This window comes from Scyliorhinus torazame, chromosome 30, assembly GCF_047496885.1.
Source record: "Scyliorhinus torazame isolate Kashiwa2021f chromosome 30, sScyTor2.1, whole genome shotgun sequence".
Classification (NCBI taxonomy): Eukaryota; Metazoa; Chordata; class Chondrichthyes; order Carcharhiniformes; family Scyliorhinidae; genus Scyliorhinus; species Scyliorhinus torazame.
Genome location: NC_092736.1, coordinates 4,598,519 through 4,622,043, shown reverse-complemented (window position 1 = coordinate 4,622,043; position 23,525 = coordinate 4,598,519). Strand labels below are relative to the sequence as shown.

General features: G+C 46.5%; 1 protein-coding gene across 1 annotated transcript; it reads right to left on the bottom strand.

The window, feature by feature from the left end:
* Positions 1–270: 270 nt before the first annotated feature.
* Positions 271–11,385, bottom strand: nr2e3 (nuclear receptor subfamily 2, group E, member 3). Its single transcript, XM_072492684.1, has 8 exons — positions 11,012–11,385; positions 8,370–8,520; positions 7,594–7,697; positions 7,179–7,421; positions 6,104–6,288; positions 3,328–3,568; positions 2,224–2,329; positions 271–750 (listed from the first exon to the last, which is right to left on the bottom strand). Exons 1-8 carry the CDS (start codon positions 11,067–11,069, stop codon positions 618–620), a joined length of 1,221 nt encoding a protein of 406 aa, XP_072348785.1. The 5' UTR covers positions 11,070–11,385; the 3' UTR covers positions 271–617.
* Positions 11,386–23,525: the final 12,140 nt, after the last annotated feature.

The following is a 23,525-nucleotide window of genomic DNA, read 5'->3' as shown; positions in this document are numbered from 1 at the left end:
CAGTGATCTTGCTGTTTTCTTGCAAAGGTTTGCAGCCTTTCTGCGTTCCTTAAAAATGTTTCTTGCGCTGCAGGGTTTATACTTATTGTTATCTGTCATTCAGTTCTCCAAGGAACTTTCCTCCTAACCATGTAATTTGCTCCTCTTGAAGTTCCTGTGTGCCAGTTTCTCTGCATTCATCGTCAATATGTAAGCAGGTAATAGTTAAATATTCTCGCTCTCTTCAGTAACATTTCCACATTGAAGAAACACTGCTGAACAACAAGTAACTTGGGTAACCAGATTCCAGTTTTATTCTTATATAGAAATATATTCAGTCTTCATGGGTTTAAAAATTAGAAGGATTTGAAGCATTCTTTGCTTGGGAGAACTGACCGTGTAGAGTATAGAATGGCGTAAGTTAATGTGTGCGAGACAACAATAAATAGGGTGGGTAACATATTAGGGTCACATAATCACAGGGTGCGCTGTCTTGGTGAGGATTGTGGGGACCGAGAGCATAGCATTTTGGGGGGAGTTAGCAAAGACGCACTGGGAGTTGAGATAAAGTAAACGAGACAAAATGTTAGGGAGAAGGAGATGTCAGAATATAATAGGGGATGTTGCTTGGGAGGTCCTCAGCTCTTAAACATGTCACAGAGAAGCTTTTCCATGGGGGTGTTACCGATGGTTCTGTGGAAAAACAGCAGCTCAATTTGATCCGAAGGGACAAAGCGGAGTGAAGGCAGGAGGAGGAGCAATTTTCCAAACCTGAGCAAAAGATCAGACAAGAATATGTTTTTAAAAAAAAAAAAAAGTTTTAGCATAAAAACTTTGAGAAAAAAAAAATCAGCAATAGAATCGCTAATCAACAAGGCAAATAGACTGAGTTTGCATTGAAGTATTGTCTTATCGTGTATTAGAAATGTCCAAAACTCTTGACAGATGATTGTTGTGTTCGTGATCTTGTCTTTGCAAGTATTCTACAGAACTGCTGGTGACTTAACCAGAATGATGATTTATTGCTGTAAACCTGGTAAAGTAACAATCAGAATTGCTACAGAGACCAAGTTATCACAGAGTTACATTAGACTCTCCTGGAACTACCCTTGTGTGCGTCTGTCCTCATGTACGCCTTACAACCTTCTGCCAGTAGCCGGATGTCACATGACTGATGTATGACGCTGCCTGCTGGCGGGTGGTCGTACTGCTGAGTGCATGCAATATTAACCACAGGCACACCACCACAATGGTGAAGTAGTCTTGAGTTACTGTCATTGGATATGTGGGTATGGGAGGCATTTAACACACAAAGCTTTAGAATTAGGAATGAGGCGAACACCCAGCTCAACACTCTCTTGATAATATTACTTGAAGTCAGAACTCCCTCTTTCTCTTCAAAAAGTGCAATGGCATCTTTAATGTCCACATGGGCAGGCAGGTAGACCCCACCCCACCCCACTTCAACATCTCACTTGAAGGACCCCTATATTCAAAATGTAGACAATGCTCCAGTCAGATGACACCTAGCGTACTGAACCCAATTGGTTGCGGAGACACGAGGGCTACGTTAAGGTGGGTTTCCGGCGTTGGGGCGGGGGAGTGCATGGAACGGGAAAGCCCGTGACAGCGGTGGGAGGCTCGGGCGGCCTCGGAAATCCCGTCCTCAAAATCTGGAGCCCATTCAGAGAACTATCACGATGTTTATCCCCAGTATAAGAATAGAAAATCACGAGGAGAGACTTTAAAAACTATTCAACCTCAATAGAATTTGTTGTTGAAGGGGTCACTGGCCTGATGATGTAAGTTGTCACTTTGAGGACATTAAATAATTACATATTTTAAGCCTGATGTTTGATGCTACGTATTCATTCTTCAATTCTGTCGTGTACAGTCCAGTTTCGTAAAGGTGGGTAACTATTGACAGTTGGACTTTTTAACTATACAAAAAAATCAGTAAGAAGTTTCTAAAGTTTGTCACTTTTTTTTCAACCCCCAGGTGGAAACATTACTCCTGATTGAAAAAGGGTGAGGTTGTGCTGTCTGACATTTGGTAAGCATTAATAGTCCATTTCCCGCTTCTGTTTAATACTGTGTAATACTTGTGCAGGATAATAACCCATTCCATTTGTTGTATTTGCCAAAGACAATCTGATATGGATACGGGACGTGCAAGAAGCATGTATTATTAGTCAAAATGTGGGTTTCTGCAGGAGGCTTGCTTTGAGAGCTGCCCCATCTCACCTCACTGGCTGGATTGGGTAGTGTGTCCTGCTGTGCTGACCCAGCATCACCTGTGACTGATCCTGCAGATTCTCCACCTGCTCTGGGTCCTTCAAACCTCGCGTTTCTGAGGGAGAACAAAATATTGGTGAATGTCTATTTCACTAATGCAGAGCAACCCTCCTGAGATTCCATTAAAAATACATTTATCTGCTCCAGATGGCAGAGTTGGTAATCACATTCGGGGGTGGTCCTGGTTCCCAGTCAATGCTGACATAGCTGATGTCAGTCTGGGATGGGATTTGGTGCTGTGTGTTTGACCTCAGCATCCTGGAGTTAGGCAGAGGAGATGTAGTCAGAGGTGAAGCAATCGGTAGCTGCCTAGTGACCTCTGCTGGAAGTGGATTGTGTGGGCATCAGGTGCTTCGTACCTGCAGCCAAATTGCCTCCATGCTCACTGTCTGGGATGATACACACGTGGACAAGGTACTGGAAGAGGATCTATGGCCTTGAAACTATTGTTGGATGAGTCAGCACCTTCAGGAGAGGAAGGGAGAAAGTGGATAAAGAAAATAAATAGCCCAGAGCACAGCAATTGCTACTGGAAGTCCCAATGTTCTGCTGAATCGTGGCACGAGCTCACTGCATATACCTGTGCTCAATATCAAATAGTCTGTTTACAACCACAAATATATAGTAACTTCATTTGAAGCCTACTTGTGACAATAAGCGATTTTCATTTCATATAGTGTGCGGTAAAAGCATTGGGGCTTCTTCAAGAACTAGTGAGCAGTGAATGTACTTCCCTGAGTAATAATCCAGAATGCCGTTAACCACCAAAACAGTGTCTAGCAGGCGCCATACTTTTGACCTGAAACAACATTACTTGAGCTGACTTTATTTACGTCTTTACCAAGCGAGCATGTTTCAATAGCTGCCTCTTTTATTATATGTTACACATCTGTCTGTTTCTCTATCGTGAGGTTCAGTTTGCTGTGGTGATCTCCAGGTGTAATCTGTGTCCTTTGACCTCCAGCAATAACAATCTATTTTAGATTGGCTACAGGGCAGATGAACTGATCAGACATATTGCCAAAGGTGAATGGATGATTTGGTTCTGCTCACCTGGTTTAAAGAGTACCACAGCCTTCAGACAAGCAAACTCTGTGGGGTCCACAGCAATGACCTTGAATCGACTCATGATCTCCTGCAGAATACGGACGTCTGCCATGGTGGAACTGCTCTTGCCTTGAGGGCTGTGAGAGAGTTCAGGTAATGACAACAAAGGGCAACTTTCCAGTGGCATGGACCACTGGATAGCACAGAGCAGGAAGAGCTCATTCCAGGCTTCCTCCAACAGAATCACCTGCATCAGAAACAGTACTTTGTTGACGGGGAGGAACAATCAACGACACACAATCTACAAAAGCAAAATACTGCAGATGCTGGAAACCCGAAATGAAAAGAGAAAATGCTGGGAATAGTCAACGGGTCTAACAGCATCTGTGGAGATAGAAACCGAATCAACATTTCAAGTCAATGACTGATCAGAAAGTACTAATGAAGAGTCATCAACATTGAAATATTAACTCCTCTCGCCACAAATGTTGCCAAATCTGCTGGTAATTTCCAGCATTTTTTGTTTTTATTGCCAACACTTCTATCATTAGTGTTCCTCTAAATCTCATATCTTGCTGATCTCTCCACTATTTTTTGTGCTCAGCTCATGGATGGCCAATGTCACATTTGTTGCTCATCTCTAACTGTCTTGAGATTGCCTTGTCATTAGAGTCGACCATTTTCAACTCCACACTCTTCATTCCTGCAGCTTGTCTTTGGAATGAATCCTCATTGCACCATCACCACCCTCTCCCACTGTTCCTAAATTCAAACTTCATTAGTCTTATCTTCCTCCTAATGGCCTTTAAAAGCCTAGTATTGCATCACCTAATCTCAATTTTGTTAATTTACCTTTCCAATCACCCCTGCCCACCTTAGGTGGTGTTGCTTTGACTTGAGGAGGTTTTGTGGCGCAGTGGTGATGTCAGTACCTCTAGGCCAGAAGCACGGGGCTCAAGTCTCACTTCATGGCCACAGATGGTGCATTTATAACATGTCACCCTGTAAATCCTTCAATACGCCCGCTGGCAGGTGGTAAAGAGTGGGTGATTTTCCTGGGCTGCCATACTGCAGCAAACCACTGCAGTACTTTTCCAAGAATCACCATGGACACATCCACTGGATATCCATGGCCACCAGCGCCCTCTTCGGGCATGGCACCTGGAGGAAGTGTCCTTTCATTACTGGCTTTGCCCCTTTAGATTTCGCACTGATTCACAGAAGAAAAACACATGAATAAAATTGAACCAAATTTAAGTGTTGAAACAATCTCTGGGATGAGGATCTAGATTTACCTGCAATGCTGAGAGTGCACGTGACTATTCAGTCCTGAGAGTGCACGTGACTATTCAGTCCTGAGAGTGCACGTGACTATTCAGTCCTGAGAGTGCACGTGACTATTCAGTCCTGAGAGTGCACGTGACTATTCAGTCCTGAGAGTGCACGTGACTATTCAGTCCTGAGAGTGCACGTGACTATTCAGTCCTGAGAGTGCACGTGACTATTCAGCCCTGAGAGTGCACGTGACTATCCAGTCCTGAGAGTGCACGTGACTATTCAGTCCTGAGAGTGCACGTGACTATCCAGTCCTGAGAGTGCATGTGACTATCCAGTCCTGAGAGTGCATGTGACTATCCAGTCCTGAGAGTGCGCGTGACTATCCAGTCCTGAGAGTGCACGTGACTATTCAGTCCTGAGAGTGCACGTGACTATTCAGTCCTGAGAGTGCACGTGACTATTCAGTCCTGAGAGTGCGCGTGACTATCCAGTCCTGAGAGTGCGCGTGACTATCCAGTCCTGAGAGTGCGCGTGACTATCCAGTCCTGAGAGTGCGCGTGACTATCCAATCCTGAGAGTGCGCGTGACTATCCAGTCCTGAGAGTGCGCGTGACTATCCAGTCCTGAGAGTGCGCGTGACTATCCAGTCCTGAGAGTGCGCGTGACTATCCAGTCCTGAGAGTGCGCGTGACTATCCAGTCCTGAGAGTGCACGTGACTATCCAGTCCTGAGAGTGCACGTGACTATCCAGTCCTGAGAGTGCACGTGACTATCCAGTCCTGAGAGTGCACGTGACTATCCAGTCCTGAGAGTGCACGTGACTATCCAGTCCTGAGAGTGCACGTGACTATCCAGTCCTGAGAGTGCACGTGACTATCCAGTCCTGAGAGTGCACGTGACTATCCAGTCCTGAGAGTGCACGTGACTATCCAGTCCTGAGAGTGCACGTGACTATCCAGTCCTGAGAGTGCACGTGACTATCCAGTCCTGAGAGTGCACGTGACTATCCAGTCCTGAGAGTGCACGTGACTATCCAGTCCTGAGAGTGCACGTGACTATCCAGTCCTGAGAGTGCACGTGACTATCCAGTCCTGAGAGTGCACGTGACTATCCAGTCCTGAGAGTGCACGTGACTATCCAGTCCTGAGAGTGCACGTGACTATCCAGTCCTGAGAGTGCACGTGACTATCCAGTCCTGAGAGTGCACGTGACTATCCAGTCCTGAGAGTGCACGTGACTATCCAGTCCTGAGAGTGCACGTGACTATCCAGTCCTGAGAGTGCACGTGACTATCCAGTCCTGAGAGTGCACGTGACTATCCAGTCCTGAGAGTGCACGTGACTATCCAGTCCTGAGCCCTGGGTTCAAATCCTACCCAGATTGTAAAGTTTTCAGTGAAATGTTCTCACCCTTGTTAGAATCGAATGGTAACCCTTTGCCCTCCAGTGTTTTGCCTGCGTCCAGTGCACCCAGCTCAAGCCCCACCTGTGTTCTGCAGATATACCTGGTCTCTGAATGGCAGATTGGAGAAGATGGGAAGGTTCTTGGCCCATTTAACAGCCATGAAGAGCAATCTAGCCGACGTTTCATACACGCACTCTGGACTGCTGGGAGGGTAGATGGACATCTGGTACTCGGTGGATGATGACCTCTCGGGTTCATTGCTTGTCACATCGATGTTCTCATCCACTGCAAGCACAATATATAACAGGGTAACACTTACTAACTCTCCACTCTCTCTGTAACGCCAAACATCCTTTCTGTTTTTTTCCAATCGGACCAGTGGAATAATTTTGTGGCAACTGTTGCCTTGATGTGATTCCTTTAGGCAGCTTAATCAATGAATGCTATATTATCATGGAGAATATGTCCTTGAATTCTCCTTCAATTACAGCTTCAATCCCCAAACTCTGCTGAGTAAATTAACCTCAGCCATAGAGTCACAATGGCTGGGGGGGGTTATTACCAGGCAGGGTTCCTGCTCCTGATTAAGTCTGTTGCTACAAGGTGAGTGAGTGTGATGTGCACACAGGATTTAGCTCAGCGGTGATGCCTTTGTCAGTGAATAGTTGATGTCACACATTGTTTAGGCTCACATTTAAGAATTTTGTACTTTTGGAGAACAACAGAAGAGATTGGGAGTAGAAGGGAGGAAATGTACAATCTTGAAATTGATTTTATAAAACTGACACCAGCTCTAATTTTTACAGAGCTGGTTTAATGCGGCATGGTAGCAACGTGGTTAGCACTGTTGCTTTACAGCGCCAGGGTCCCGGGTTCGATTCCCGACTTGGCTCACTGTCTGTGCGGAGTCTGCACGTTCTCCCCGTGTCTGCGTGGGTTTCCTCCGGCTGCTCCGGTTTCCTCCCACATGTCCCAAAAGACGTCCTGTTAGGTAATTTGGGCATTCTGAATTCTCCCTCGATGTGGCGACTGGGGGATTTTCACATTTTCATTGCAGTGTTAATGTTAGCCTACTTGTGACACTGATAAATAAAGATTATTAATGCGTTAATCTCTGGAGCTGGATGCACAGTAAAGAAGTGAATAATACAGGTGATTAGGAGCCAGCTACTGACCATCCTCTGGCTCCAGCTTGGCGCAGGTCTCCGCGGTCATGAGGCTGGCCATGAACCGGTGATTATTTGGTGGGCTAATGGGTCTCTGATTACTGCTGATGTTAGAGGAGGCTGATCCCTGGGTGCTGGCAGACGACACAGTGGGCTCTCTGGTAGTGGCAATGTGCTCCTTGTCAGGGTCGAGCTCGGCAGTGTCCACTCTGACCTGGGCAGTGCTTCGGGGCTGGCGCTCGTTCTGAACGGCTGAAGGAAGAAATGAGAAAGAATGAGCAGAGAGAAAAAATGAAAAGCAGTGAGGCAGTCTCAGAGAGGAAGAAACACAAAGAATAACACTAGAGATTAGAGGATTACAGCTGTTTACAGCCAGAAACATTAAGCCACAATTTCATACAGGCTCTCACACAGAGACACTCACCGTCTTTATTCATACCAGCCTGCAAACACTTCTTCAGTCTACAAGCCTGGCATTGATTCCGATGGGCTTTATCCACAGGACACATTCCGGTACCTGCCTGGCACCTGAGAGCAGAGATGCCAAAACAGCCAATAAATAAATGGAATAACGCCTCACCATCCTGAGATATTTGCTATTAAACAGAACTATGTCATTGGGATTGGGATTCAAGAGCATGAAACTTGTTGAGGATTTTACGTTGCAGTGAAGGACCTGTATTTACTCCTATGTCTCCAAATGTACAAAATGTAAATATATTGAGGATGTAATAGATATTTGTCTGAATTGAACCGGTTTACATGATGAGAATAAATGAGAATTCACTGATATTGGATTTATGCACTCCAACATGCTGCATATTTAATCTATAAACCTAGACTATTAGCTAAAATTATATGCATAAAATCCATCTCAATAAATAATTTGCTCTTGGTTTTCATTGACCAGTATTAGCTGGATCAGTGGAAGCACTCTCACCTCCCAGGCAGTAGGAAGTGGATGCAAACCTCACTGCAGAATTAAAGTATGTAATTTCAGCTGACACTTTAGTGCAGCAGTGTCAAGAACCTCTTTGCATGCAATGTCAAACTGAGGAGCTATCTGCCTGGTGAGATCAGATCTGTAAAGGTGCTTTTACTTTACAAGTTGGGTTGTGAGTTTGAGGATACAGCACAGTAATCTGTGCTGCCATTCATACATATGAACTATGCGATAGTAAATTAATGACATTTCCTTACCTGTAGATGAGCTTCCTCCTGACGCTCCGCTTGAAGAAGCCACTACAGCCGTTACAGGCATAGATACCATAGTGCTTGCCGCTGCTGGTGTCCCCACACACCTTGCACATGAGCACAGGGCTGAGGGACTTCCCTGGACTTGGGGTCTTCACTGATAGCAAGCACAAAAGGGAAAAATAAAGAGGAATCTCCTCAGTCCTTACCTTTACCTTACTAGCAGAGATGCCATTAGTCGCGTTAGATATCCACACCAAAGACTCTGGCTTGATTGTCACTGGCTGGGCACAACTCAGCTTTGTACCAAAAGGCAGGCTCGACTCTCCAGTGAAGAGTTTGGCTTGACTCTCCACTGAAGAGATTGGCTTGAACTCTTCACTGAAGAGTTTGCATTGACTCTCCACTGAAGAGTTTGGCTTGACGCTCCGCTGAAGAGTTTGGCTTGACGCTTCACTGAAGAGTTTGGCTTGACTCTCCACTGAAGAGTTTGGCTTGACTCTCCACTGAAGAGATTGGCTTGACTCTCCACTGAAGAGATTGGCTTGACTCTCCACTGAAGAGATTGGCTTGACTCTTCACCGAGCACTTGCCTTCCCTGAGGCACCGATGGCACAATATCGATAAAAGAGACCAAATATGTATGACGCAAGACTTTATGTGGAAGAGCAAATATATTTCTGAGAACAATGGCATATTGCGGAAGATCTACTTCCCTTTGACTCTCAAGTTGATTCCTGCTATGATCCAGCAAATTAAGAATTTCACTTGAACTCCTGAAAAAAGGCTCAAGGATTTCCTGGAATATGCTCTTCAATGGCTTGAAGGAGAAATCCCTCGCTGTAAATTCTCAGGTCGCACGTTAGAACTACTCACAAAATACTCCATATTTTGCAGCAGTTAATATTAAACCCATCTGTACACTAGGAATGTAGTACTGGGAGCCAAGATAACCACTAAATGCGTACCCTGACTCCCTCATTATTCATAATTAAAATATATTTAAATGCAGTATTTTGTTGTTCAAACTGGGTTTCAATCATCAGGTTTCTTTATTATGTATAGTTGACAAATTCATATTGTTTTCCAGTAAAGACTGAAACTTAAAATTCAGTTATGCAGCAATATTCATCATCTTATGCTTTCTGAAATGGTTGTCACTTTATTCCTCAAAGTAATTTTTTAGACTGACAGCCCAGTCTCATTTACTCTTCTTATCTTAATGTTTAAATGCACATTCTCTTCGGCAGCACAACTGAAATCTTCATTCATTCTCTTGTTTGTTATTCCTTGACTGAATTGTTTGTTTCCCACCTTGTTTAACAGAGATTGAACCTTGGCCTTTGACATAATTGTACTCACTAAGAACCCAACTCTGCTTACCGCTTACTGTTCATCTGCTTCTCGCTCCCTCTCCCCCTCTCTCCCTCCCCCTCTTTCCCTCTCTCTCTCTCCCTCCCTATCTTCCCTCCCTATCTCTCCCTCCGTATCTCTCCCTCCCTATCTCTCCCTCCCTATCTCTCCCTCCCTATCTCTCCCTCCCTATCTCTCCCTCCCTATCTCTCCCTCCCTATCTCTCCCTCCCTATCTCTCCCTCCCTATTTCTCCCTCCTTATTTCTCCCTCCCTATCTCTCCCTCCCTATCTCTCTCTAGCATGGTAGCACAGTGGATAGCACTGTGGCTTCACAGCGCCAGGGTCCCAGGTTCGATTCCCGGCTTGGGTCACTGTCTGTGCGGAGTTTGCACGTCCTCCCCGTGTCTGCGTGGGTTTCCTCCGGCTGCTCCGGTTTCCTCCCACTGTCCAAAGATGTGGGTTAGGTGGATTGGCCATGCTAAATTGCCCCTTAGTGTTCAAAAAGAGTGGTGGGGTTACTGGGTTATGGGTGTGGGCTTAAGTGGGGTGCTCTTTCCAAGGGCCGGTGCAGACACGATGGGCCGAATGGCCTCCTGCATTGTAAATTCTATGATTTGATGTACCTTTTATTGTCAGCCCTTTTCTCATCTTTCCATGTCTCTCACAAATTATAGATTTCTGCCGGTTCACTCAACCCTGTCGACTTTCTCATTCTCTTTTTTATACCTTCTTGCTGACTCTTTCTCATCGTTGGTTGGTTGCTCTTCTCATCCCACTGTCTCTCTTGCTCTCTTACACCTGCCAATCTTATCCTCGTTGACTGGTTCTTTCTCATCTACCTGGTTGTCCTCTTGGCCTCGCTATCCACCTCTAATACTTATGCACCTGTTCTCCTGGTCCTCCAAGTCTCTCATTCTCTTTTTAAAAATAAATTTAGAGCACCCAATTATTTTTTTCTCCAATTAAAGGGCAATTTAGCGTGACCAATCCACCTAATCTGCACATCTTTGGGTTGTGGTTGTGAAACCCATGCAGACACAGGGAGAATGTGCAAACTCCACACGGACAGTGACCCAGGGCCGGGATTCAGACCCGGGTCCTCAGCGCCGCGGTCCCAGTGCGAATCACTGCGCCACATGCCGTCCTCAAGTCTCTCATTCTCGCTCACTTTATCTCTCACTCAGTAACACTCTCTCAAAGCTGCCTGTTGCTCTTCTGGTTTGCACTCCTCTCTCTCTCTCGCTCACTCTATCTCTCTCTCGCACTCACACACTCACTCGCACTCTCTCATACCTGTCTGGCTGTCCTCCAGCCCTGGGCTGACAGACGACTCAGTGGGAGAGCTGCTCATTCCGTTTCTCAAAGAGGAGGAGCTGGGTTTTGTCTATAAAAATTCTTCTCAGTCAGCCAGGGAGTAACCGGTCAGCTGGCGCAAAATCCTGGGTGGAAGAAACATCCAACCTTTGGAATAAAGGAAAATGCTGCTCTTTGGAAGGAGGCACCATCCAAATTTTAGACAGGAAATGTTGCTTGTGCGTTTTCTGGATTTCTGTGCCTCTCTCTCTCTCTCCTGCTTTATTGCTCAAAGGTCTCCAGTTCTTGTTGTGTATCTGAGGAGTCAGTGTATGAATAAGGCTGTCTGCTTGCTGCTCCTATACTCCTAAAGCCTGTACAGCAGATTAGCCTCTAACGCTCTGTAAGTAGATGCCTATTTGTCAGTCCCTTAATCTTTACTGTCCATTGCAAAGGTGGATCAATCAGTCAGCGTATGAACATGCTGAAACCTCTCCTGTCTTAGAACGGTAACTTTAAACTCAGCGTCAGCCCCACCTACCTTTCCCTCTCTCCAGCACTGTATAAAAACTCACTTAAAAGTGCTTATTACAACTGAATGCATCGCTTTCTCCAGAATGACGGCTAGATTATATGTGTCATTTCTAAAGGCATGAATTATCCTGTTTGCTAGCATTCAGAGAGTATTTCTCTGTGTGAGTTTATGCTCAATTTCCTGATGTAAATTTGATCTATTTGATTGCTCCTGGGCATAATGGTGCCACTATTTGCCTGGGTGCCCAGGTGCCTATTAGCTCCATCCTTCCTTTTGAAGGGGAACAAACATTTCAATTACACAAATAATTGAATTTTTAATCGGCATGTTTCGCTTACACTAAATTCATTCCATTTTTGAACTGCAAGGGCAGCCCATGGATTATCAAACGGGCGAAGAGTAAATGGCATCATTCTCTACTAATTATAAGCTCTCCTGAATAGAACTCCACTAGGTGTGTGATCTTTTGACAGCTGGAGGGTAAGGATCGAGGGCTGCCAGAGTGTGCCAGCAGCCATTCGGTTTGGAGCCTGCATGTTGGATTAATATTCTCCGTCAGGTACCTGTGCATTAAAGTTTAATATGTTTTGCAGAAAGCTTAGAGAAAATAATTTTTCTTGTCTTCCTGGTTTGGCCTCTTTGACCCCCCCCCTGTTTTCCTCCCTCTGTTTATGTTTCTGTCCGGTGTCCCTACCTGTCAAAGAGTTTTCAACTGCTTGTCGCCCCATTTACAAGGGGCCCTGCAGCTGAAGACCAGGATAGAGATGAGGATTTGTTTTTCCCTCTCAGGGGTGGGGGGTTAGTCTGTGGAATTCTCTTCCCCAGCGGGCAGCGGAGGCTGTGGTTCGTTGACATATTCACTGCTGAGTTGGAGAGAGTTTTGACTGACGAGGCGAGGATTATCGGGGGCTGGCAGGAAGGTAAAGGTGAAGTGGAGGCCACAACCTGATCAGCCATGAACTTATCAAATGGCGGAGCAGGCTTGATGGGCCGAATGGCCTACTCCAGCTCCTAGGTCCTATGTTCCTATGACATTCAAAGCCTGCATGATGTGATTTTTGGGTGACCCTGTAAATGGGCACCCAGCTCCTGGAGCGGAGCGGGAGGGAGTCTTCCCACGTCCGAAAATCTGGGATGCTCGGCAGTCTATTTGCAACATTCAGTGTTGGGGGAAAGCGATTCAAATGTTCTGTCCATTTGAACCAGGCACCGCACAGCGTTCAGGTGAAGGGAGAATTAGAAATCCAAAGAGAAAGGTTGATGTATCGAAACAGTAATGTGGGTAAAAATGAGCAGATTGAGACCGGAAGGGGCAGAGGGTTTAACAAACAATGTACATCTGTGTAAAAGGTCATTGCAGGAAATAGAAGTAGAAAAATGAAGTTAAAGGTTCTTCATCTGATCGCGTGAAGCATCTGCAATACGATTGATGAATTAGTAGCACAAATACAGGTTTACATTGAGTCACCATTGCACCAAACTTGGGAATAAACATTCCAGGATACACAATATTTCGGAAAGATCGAATGACCAAGGAAGTGGGGTACCGCTTACCGAAAAGAATGACATAGGGCATGAGTGAAAAAGGATGTGGCCTCTGAAGATCATGAGGTAGAATCAGTTTGGTTGGAAATCAGGAATAGCAAAAGTAAAAAAACACTGATGGGAGTAGTTTATAGCCAGAATAGCAGTTATGTCGTTGGTGGAGCATTAAACAATAAATTATTGGAGCCTGTAAGAAAGGAAATGTAATGATTATGAAGGACTTTAATCTTCTTGTATACTGGAACAATCAAATTGGCAAGAACGGTCTAGAAGGTGAGTTTGTAGAATGTTTTTTGTGACAGCTCCTAGGAGCAGTAGGTGGTGGAATCAACCAGGGATAAAGCTATCTTCGATCTAGCGTTGTGTAATGAAGCAGGGTTACTTAGTAATATCATAGTAAAAGATCCACTGGGAAATAGGGATCATAATAGCATTCAATTCTGTGTTCAGTCTGAAGTGATGTAAATAAATAAGTGGGAAACATTTAAAGAAACAAATCGAAATGTTCAATAAAAATGCATTGCATTGAAGAACAAAATCTCAACAAAAAGGACCCATCAATGACTTACTCAGAAACATGGATAGGGTTAAATTAAAAGAAGAGGCTTACAATGTGGCAAAAAACAGTGGCAAATCTGAGGATTTGGAAAATTTCAGAAACCAAAGGGCCAATAAAAGATTGATAAAAGGGAAAAAATAGAATAAACTAGCCAGAAATATAAAAACAGATTGGAAGAGCTTTTATAAATATGTAAAAGGGAAGAGAGTAGCTGAAGTAAATGTTGGTCCCTTAGAGGCAGAAAGAAGAGAAATTGTCATGGGGAATGAGGAGGGGGAGGCATTGAACAAATATTCAGTGTGTCTTTACAGCAGAAGGCGCAAGTTCCATACAAAGAATAGATTGTTAACCTAGGGGCTAATAGAGTGAGGAAATTAGGAAAATTGATTGTCATAATATACACCTGTATATCATGGTGCAGACACACACTGATGGACACATAGTGGGACCAATCAACATACACAACACCGCAGCCAATCACCAGTGAGAACACACGCACTATAAAGACAGGGGGCATCAGAGTTCCCGCTAATTCGAGTAGCAGCTAACTAGGAGCACAGAGCTCACAGCCTGCAACACAGACATTCACCATGTGCTGAGTGCATCACCTGGTTAGGATAAGGCAAAGGTCTTCAGTAAAAGCTACTATCGTATTTACCCACAGTTCAAGTATGTTTAAATAGTTAACCTTTTAATAAAATAGTGTTGCACTACTTCAAGTGTTGGTGACCTGTATGTGATCCAGAACACCCAACACATCATGATGCCAGGAGTGGTTGCATACTAACACTTCTTAGACCTATCTGCAAGTGATCTGCCTCTTCTGCCAGCATTCCGTCATCCTGCAACATGGACAACATCAGCCCGCCGCCGCCGCTCCGCATCGCCGGCAACCTCGGGGCCAACTGGAAGATTTTCAAACAGCGGTTCCAGCTCTCCCTTGAAGCCACGGACAAGGAGGGCGCCTCGGACACCAGAAAGATTGCCCTTCTCCTCTCCATGGCCGGGGACCATGCCATCCACATTTTCAACTCTCTCACCTTTGCAGATGATGAAGACAAGACGAAATTCAAGATGGTTCTCCTCAAATTTGACACTCACTGCAGCGTAGAGGTGAATGAAAGTTTTGAGCGCTACGTGTTCCAGCATCGTTTGCAGGGTAAGGACGAACCTTTCCAATCCTTTCTAACGCACCTCCGCATCCTTGCGCAATCTTGCAGCTACGGGCCCACCTCCGACTCCATGATACGCGACCAGATCGTTTTCGGTTTTCAGTCGGACCTCCTGCGTCAGCAGCTCCTCAAAGTAAAGCAACTCACCCTAGCGACCGCCATCGAGACCAGTGTCCTACATGAAAATGCCACCAGTCGGTACTCCCATATACAAGCGGCTGAAACGGTCCCCCACGCAAGGTCTCCACGAGGCGGAACGGGTCCAAGTGATTGAGCACCTCTAGAGCCTCAGCCTGGATGAGGGCGGCCATTTTGCGAGCTTTTTGCGGACTCCCGTGCTTGTACGCACCAAACGAAGGGACAGCGACGTGGAGGAACGTAATGCGCAGGCGCGTACCACGCATGACTGCACCGCGCATGCTTGGTGGTGCAGCGAACGTGCTGACGTCACGACGTGCGGCAACTGTGGCTCCGCCCATTTAAAGCGGTAATGCCCCGCAAAATCTCGACTGCCTACTATGTGGAAGACTTGGCCACTATGCTGCCTGCTGTCGAGCAGCTCAGCCTTCTAATTCATATCACTTCAGCCAGCCTTGCAGGAATGTTCGGGCAATTCAACCCACAGTCACCGAGTCCGATTCCGACCTCCCGCACAGCAGTGACACCGAGGACCCGAAGGCGCCTTTTCGAGTCGGTGTCGTAACGAAAAACAGGCTGTCCCCGAAGCAAAGACACCCGCCGCTGCCGGTATACAGCATCGATCCAGACGATGAGTGGTGGGCCACCCTGACGGTCAACCGGTCCCAAATACGATTCCGCCGGGACACTGGTGCCTCTGTCAATCTCATGGCGTGGTCTGCTTTCCAAAGCCTTCGTGTCAAACCAACCATTCTTCCATCGGCCTGCCAGCTATTGGACTACAATGGCAACATCATTCCTGCTACCGGCTCGTGCCAACTCGAAGTGACGCACAAGTCACGAAAAGCCAATATTCCTTTCGAGATCGTGGGCTCCTCGAAGGACTCTCTGCTTGGCGCACAGGCGTGCAAGCTCCTAAACCTCGTTCAAAGAGTTCACTCTCTCTCCTGATGACACGTGCCTTCCAGGATGCTGACTTCAGGGCGCAACTCAGCGCCATCATCGACCAGCATCGCAACGTCTTCAAAGGCATGGGCACGCTCCCATATACTTACAAGATCCTACTCAAACAGAACACCACGCCTGTGGTTCATGCACTTTGCAGAGTCCCAGCACGCCTCAAGCAGCAGCTGCAGGACCTCCAAGACCAAAGAGTGATCTCCAGAGTTACGGAACCAACAGACTGGGTCAGTTCCATGGTGTGCGTAAAAAAGCCTTCCGCCGAGCTCAGAATCTGCATTGATCCAAAGGATCTGAATCGCAACATAATGAGGGAGCATTACCCAATCCCCAAGCGCGAAGAGATCACATGCGAGATGGCTCGCGCCAAGCTCTTCACCAAACTTGACGCATCAAAAGGATTCTGGCAAATTCAACTAGACCGATCCAGCAGGAAACTGTGTACCTTTAACACCCCTTTTGGCAGATATTGTTACAACAGGATGCCGTTTGGGATCATATCGGCGTCAGAAGTGTTCCACAGGATCATGGAACAAATGTTGGAAGGCATTGAAGATGTTTGCGTCTATGTTGACGACATAATCATTTGGTCCACCACCCCGCAGGAGCACATCAGTCGCCTCCAGCATGTGTTCAAACGCATACTGGAGCAGGGCCTACGCCTCAACAGAGCCAAATGCTCCTTCGGTCAGACGGAACTCAAGTTCCTAAGGGACCACATCTCCCAGCTGGGTGTGCGGCCGGATGCGGACAAGGTGGCTGCCATCACAGCCATGAAAAAGCCAGAGGACAAGAAGCCGGTCCTCCGATTTCTGGGCATGGTCAACTTCCTAGGGACGTTCATCCCTAACCTCGCCTCTCATACCACAACTCTCAGGAACCTGGTCAGGAAGATGACAGACTTCCAATGGCTTCCTGCCCACGAGCGCGAATGGACAGAACTTAAAACCAAACTTACCACGGCCCCGGTATTGGCCTTTTTTGATCCAGCGAATGAGCCAAAAATTTTGACCGATGCCAGCCAATCTGGCATTGGGGCAGTGCTCCTGCAACGCGATGAGGCCTCATCATGGGCCCCCGTTGCATATGCGTCACGTGCCATGATCCCCACGGAACAGCGCTACGCGCAGATAGAAAAGGAGTGCCTGGGCCTTTTGACCGGTGTCGTCAAGTTTCATGATTATATGTACGGCCTTCCCCAATTCACCGTCAAGACCGACCATAGTCCGCTGGTCAATATAATACAAAAAGACTTGAACGACATGACGCCTCGCCTCCAGCGCATTCTGCTCAAGCTCCGGCGATACGACTTCCAGCTCGTATACAGCCCGGGAAAAGACCTGATCATTGCCGACGCTCTGTCCAGGGCAGTCAACACCCCGTGTGACCCAGCGGGATTTGTCTGCCAGGTTGACGCCCATGTGGCCTTCGTGGCCTCCAATCTACCGGCCACAGATGACCGCCTCATCCAAATTTGCCGCGAGACTGCGGCTGACCCCCTGCTACAGCGTGTCATGTGCCATCTAACAGACGGGTGGCTCAAGGGCCAATGCCCGCAGTTCTACAACATCAGAGACGATCTGGCGGTAGTCGATGGTGTCCTCCAGAAGCTGGACTGCATTGTTATCCCGCACAGCATGCGCCAGCTTGTCTTGGAACAGCTACACGAGAGCCACCTTGGCGTGGAGAAGTGCCGCCGACGGGCCCAAGAGGCTGTGTACTGGCCCGGCATCAATGATGACATCGTCAACACAATGCTCAACTGCCCCATCTGTCAGCGGTTCCAGCCGGCCCAACCACGTGAGACCCTACAGCCCCATGAGTTGGTCACGGCCCCTTGGTCCAAGGTCGGCATCGACCTGTTCCATGCGCTGGGCAGGGACTATGTTCTGATTGTAGACTATTTTTCAAACTACCCAGAGGTGGTACGTTTGCACGACATCACATCGTCTGCAGTCATCCGTGCCTGTAAGGACACCTTTGCTCGTCACGGCATCCCACTCACTGTGATGTCGGACAGTGGGGCCCCTGCTTCGCAAGCCAAGAATGGTCCAATTTTGCCATGAGGTACAACTTTGTGCATGTGACATCCAGTCCCCTGTACCCCCAATCCAATGGCAAAGCGGAGAAGGGCGTCCACATAGTCAAACGGCTCCTCTACAAGGCTGCCGATGTGGGATCCGACTTCTACCTCGCCCTGCTGGCCTATCGCTCGGCCCCACTGTCCACTGGCCTGTTGCCAGCCCAGCTGCTCATGGGTCGCACCCTGAGGACGATGGTGCCGTCCATTCACGTCCCAGACCTCGACAACGTTCTGGTCCTTCAACGAATGCAACTGTCTCGTGCACAGCACAAAGCGGCTCGTGGCTCCCGTGCAGCTGATCTCCCTGCTCTGGCTCCAGATGACAACGTCCGCATCCATCTTCCGGTAGGTGGCTGGTCTGCAACTGCTGTGGTTCTTCGGCAGGTGGCTCCCCGCTCATTCTTGGTTCGTCTACAGGATGGTTCCATTCTGCGCCGTAATCGACGTGCCCTTCATCTCGTTCCGTGCTCGCTACGTGATCCTCCGCCAGTGCCACGCCCTCCTGTTGTCCCTGACCTGGACTATGCGGAGATTCCGGTTACTCTGCATCCTCCTCACTCTGACGCAGTCCAGCCCGCTCCTCAGCCGGTGGCTCCTGACCCACCCTTGAGGCGGTCAACCAGAATTCGTCGCCCACCTCAGAGATTAATTTGTGAACTTTGTGCACTAATGAACTCTCGAGTCTGTTCTGTTCTTCCGTTTAATCGTTCAAGTGGTTTGTATATAGTGTTCATCTCGTTATTTGTGTGACACTGTTTTTTCCGCACCAGGCACCTTCCCATGTAAATTGCTTAGTTTTATGTAGATAGTCCTGTAAATATTTCACACACATGTAGTCAGGAACATTCACCACACACTATTTATTGTCACGCAGGCACATTTTTTTTATATAAAAGGGGGGGATGTCATAATATCCACCAGTATATCATGGTGCAGACACACACTGATGGACACACAGTGGGACCAATCAACATACACAACACCGCAGCCAATCACCAGTGAGAGAGCACGCACTATAACGACAGGGGGCATCAGAGCTGCCGCTCATTCGAGTAGCAGCTAGCTAGGAGCACAGAGCTCACAGCCTGCAACACAGACATTCACCATGTGCTGAGTGCATCAACTGGTTAGGACAAGGCAAAGATCTTTAGTTAAAGCTGGTATCGTATTTCGCCACCGTTCAAGTATGTTTAAATAGTTAACCTTTTAATAAAATAGGGTTGCACTACTTCAAGTGTTGGTGACCTGTATGTGATCCAGAACACCCAACACATCATTGATATCAACAGTATTGGAGAAACTTAAGGAGCTAAAATTCAATAAATCTCTGTGACTTGATGGGCTGCACCCTATCGTTCTAAAATAGATTGCTGCAGAAATAGTAGATGTGCTGCCTTCGATTTTCCAAAATTCCTTAGATTCAGGAATATTCCCATTAGATTGGAAGTTGGCAATTGCTACACCCCTTTTCAGGAAAGGAGGGAGAGAGAAAGCAATGAATTACAAGCCAGTTAACTTAACATCCGTTGTTGGGAAGATGCTGGAATCTATTATTAAGGGAGTCTTAACAATCCACTTGGAGAAACATACTAAGATTCAAAAAGGTCAACATGGTTTTACTAAAGGGAAATACAGTTTGACAAATTTATTAGAGTTTTTTTGAGGATGTAAATAGGATAGATAAAGGAGAACCAGTCGATATTGTATATCTGCATTTCCAAAAGACATTTGATAAAGTGCTGCTTAAAAGTTAATAGGCAAAATAGGACTCATGAATTTGGGAATAATATATTAGCATAGGCAGAAGATTAGTTAACAGAGGCAGGGCATACATGGTTTTTTTTTCAAGTTGGCAGATAGTGAATGGTGGGAGTGCAAGAAGGATCAGCACTGGGGCCTCAGCTATTTATAATTCCTATCAATTACTTTGATGAAGAGGCAGAGTAATGTATCTAAGTTTGCTGATGGTACCAAACTAGGTGAAAAGGTAAGCTGTGGGGAGGACACAGAGGCTACAGAAATAAAGACAGGTTAGGTGAGTGGGTAACAAGATGGCTGATAGAGTATACTATAGGGGATTGTGCAATTATTCACTTTGGTCTTAAGAATTAAAAAGATATACTTTTTAAAGTTGAGAAAATTTTAGGTGTTGAAGTTCAAAGAGAGAGTACAAGGAATGCAGAAAGTTAGCGTGCAGGTGCAAGGTAAATGGCATGTTGCTTTTTATTGCAAGGGGATTAGAGTAAATAAATCTGGTTACAAGTGCCTCACAGGACCAGGGACCCGGGTTCAATTCTAGCCTTGGCTGTCTGTGTGGAGTTTGCATGTTCTCCCCGTGTCTGCGTGGGATTCCCCCATCTACTCCAGTTTCCTCTCTGTCCAAAGAGGTTCAGATTAGGTGGATTGACCATGCTAAAATTTCCCTTTAGTGTCCAAAAATGTCAGGTTAGATTTGATTTATTATTGTCACGTGTTAGTATACAGTGAAAAGTGTTGTTTCTTGCATGCTGTGCAAACATTGCATACCGTACATAGGGAAGGAAGGAGAGACTGTAGAATGTAATGTTACAGTCGTAACTAGGATGTAGAGAAAAGATGAACTTAATACGAGGTAGGTCCATTCAGAAGTCTGATGGCAGCAGGGAAGAAGCTGTTCTTGAGTCGGTTGGTATGTGACCTCAAACGTTTGTATCTTTTTCCTGACGGAAGAAGGTCGAAGAGAGTATGTCCGGTCCTTAATTATGCTGGCTGCCTTTCCGAGGCAGTGGGAATTGTAGACCGAGTCAATGGATGGGAGGCTGGTTTGCGCGATGGACTGGGCTACATTCACGACCTTTTGTAGTTTCCTATGGTCTTGGGCAGAGCAGGAACCATACCAAGCTGTGATACAACCAGAAAGAATGCTTTCAATGGTGCAACCAAAAGTTGGTAAGAGTTGTAGCTGACATGCCAAATTTCCTTAGCCTTTTGAGAAAGTAGAGTCGTTGGTGGGCTTTCTTAACTATAGTGTCGGCATGGGGGAACCAGGACAGGCTGTTGGTGATCTGGACACCTAAAACCTTGAAGCTCTCGACCCTTTCTATTTCGTTCCCAATGATGTAGACAGGGGCATGTTCTCCTCTATGCTTTCTGAAGTCGATGACAATCCCTTTGTTTTGTAGACATTGAGGGAGAGATTATTGTCATTGCACCAGTTCACCAGATTCTCTATCTCATTCCTGTACTCTGTCTCGTCATTGTTTGAAATCCGACCCACTATGGTGGTGTCGTCAGCAAATTTGAAAATCGAGTTGGAGGGGAATTTGGCCACACAGTCATAGGTGCATAAGGAGTATAGTAGGGGGCTGAGGACACAGCCTTGTGGGGCACCGGTGTTGAGGATGATCGTGGAGGAGGTGTTGTTGCCTATCCTTACTGATTGTGGTCTGTGGGTTAGGAACTTCAGGATCCAGTCACAGAGGGGCGTGGGTCACAGAGATGGGGTACGGGGATAGGACAGGGGAGTGGGCCGAGGTAGGGTGGTCTTTCAGAGGGTCGGTGAAGACTTGATGGGCCAAATGGTCATCACCTGCACTGTAGGGATTCTGTGGAAAAATGTATCGCAACAGTTGGACAGGTTTTTAATGAGACCATATCTGGAATATTGTGTGCAGTTTTAGTTTCCCTCTTTAGGAAAAGATGTACTTGGGTTGGAGGAAGTACAACAAAGGTTCATTAAATTGATCTCTCAGACTTTGATGTGAGACTGAGTAAATTGGAGTTTAGAAGAATGAGAGGCGATTTCATTGAAACATGCAAAATTCTAAAGGGGTTTGACAGGGTTGACGTTGAGAGATTGTTTCCACTGATCAGGGAATCTAAAACACAGGGATACCATCTCGGGGTGGGATTCGATCATTTAGGACCGAGATGAAAAATGTATTTTTGTAAAAGTCTCGCATAAGAGATTAGTGTGTAAAATTAAAACACATGGGATTAGGGGTCGTGTATTGAGATTGGCAGAAAACTGGTTGGCAGACAGGAAACAAAGAGTAGGAATTAACAGGTCTTTTTCACATTGGCAGGCAGTGACGAGTGAGGTACCGAAGGGATCGGTGCTGGGACTCCAGCTATTCACAATATGTATTAATGATTTGGATGAGGGACCAAAATGTAACATCTCCAAATTTGCAGATAACGCCAAGTTGGGTGGGAGGGTGAGCTGTGAGGAGGATGCAGAGATCCTTCAGTGTGATTCGGACAAGTTGAGTGAGTGGGAAAATGAATGGCAGATGCTGTATAATTTGGAGAAATGCGAGGTTATCCACTTTGGTAGCAAAAACAAAAAGGCAGACTATTATCTGAATGGCCATGATTAAGGAGAGGGGAATGTGCAACGAGACCTGGGTGTCCTCGTACTCCAGTCACTGAAGGTAAACATGCAGGTACAGCAGGCGGTAAAGAAGGCAAATGGCATGCTGCCATTCATAACAAGAGGATTCGAGTACAGGAGCAGGGATGTCTTGCTGCAATTGTACAGGGCCTTGGTGAGGCCACACCTGGAGTATTGTGGGCAGTTTTGGTCTCCTTTATAGGATATCCGTGCTACAGAGGGAGTGCAGCGAAGGTTTACCAGACTGATTCCTGGGATGGCGGGACAGACATATCAGGAGAGACTAACTCAGTTAGGATTATATTCATTGGAGTTCAGAAGAATGAGGGGGGTATCTCAAAGAAACCGATAAAATTCTAACAGGACTGGGCAGGGTAGATGCAGGAAGGATGTGCCCGGTGGTGGGTGTGTCACAGCCTGAGGATACGGGGTAGACCATTTAGGACCGAGATGAGGAGAAATGTCTTCACCCAGAGAGTGGTGAGCCTGTAGAATTCGTTACCACAGGAAGTAGTTGAAGCCAAAACATTGCGTGTTTTCAAGAAGCAGCTTCGGGCGAAGGGGATCAAAGGATTTGGAGGAAAGCAGGATTAGGCTATTGAGTTGGATGATCAGCCACAATGGTATTGAATGGCAGAGCAGAGCTCGATGGGCTGAATGGTCTACTCCTGCCCCTGTTTCTTATGTTAGAAGTTCAAATTTGTCCCCTCTGTATATCTCCCGCTGTTTTAGGCCCTTTATTCCTGTATCTATGCCTGTCTCTTATTTCTTTTGATGCCTTTTGACTATTTTGCTGTCATTTTTTGCCTCATTTTTATCTTTCCAACTTTGGCTGCCTGGAGTCATTCCTTCATCTTCTCTATCTGATTAAATCCCTCTTGCCCTCTACTCCTGTCCTGCCTTTCTTCCTCTCCCTTCCGTGCATTTTATCCATTCTCACTTCTAGATTCCTGCTGTCCCCTCTTTCTTTCTATCCCCACTCATTCCCCCCATTCTGCTCTGGACTCCCCTTCCAGTCCCTCTTCCCCAAACCCACCTCCTGGATCCTCTCCTTGTCCAGCAGCCACTCCCCTACTGGGGAAAACCCCAGCTCCTGAAGGAGCATCACTGGCTCTCACTGCACTCTGAAACTTGTCCTAGTTTAATTTCT

Coding starts and splice junctions, on each gene's coding strand:
- nr2e3 (XM_072492684.1), bottom strand. CDS start 11,069: ATGAGCAGCTCTCCCACTGAGTCGTCTGTCAGCCCAGGGCTGGAGGAC. Junction 7,422..7,593: donor GGCTGGTATGAATAAAGACG/GTGAGTGTCTCT, acceptor TTCTTCCTTCAG/CCGTTCAGAACGAGCGCCAG. Junction 3,569..6,103: donor ATCTGCCATTCAGAGACCAG/GTATATCTGCAG, acceptor TTTCTGATGCAG/GTGATTCTGTTGGAGGAAGC.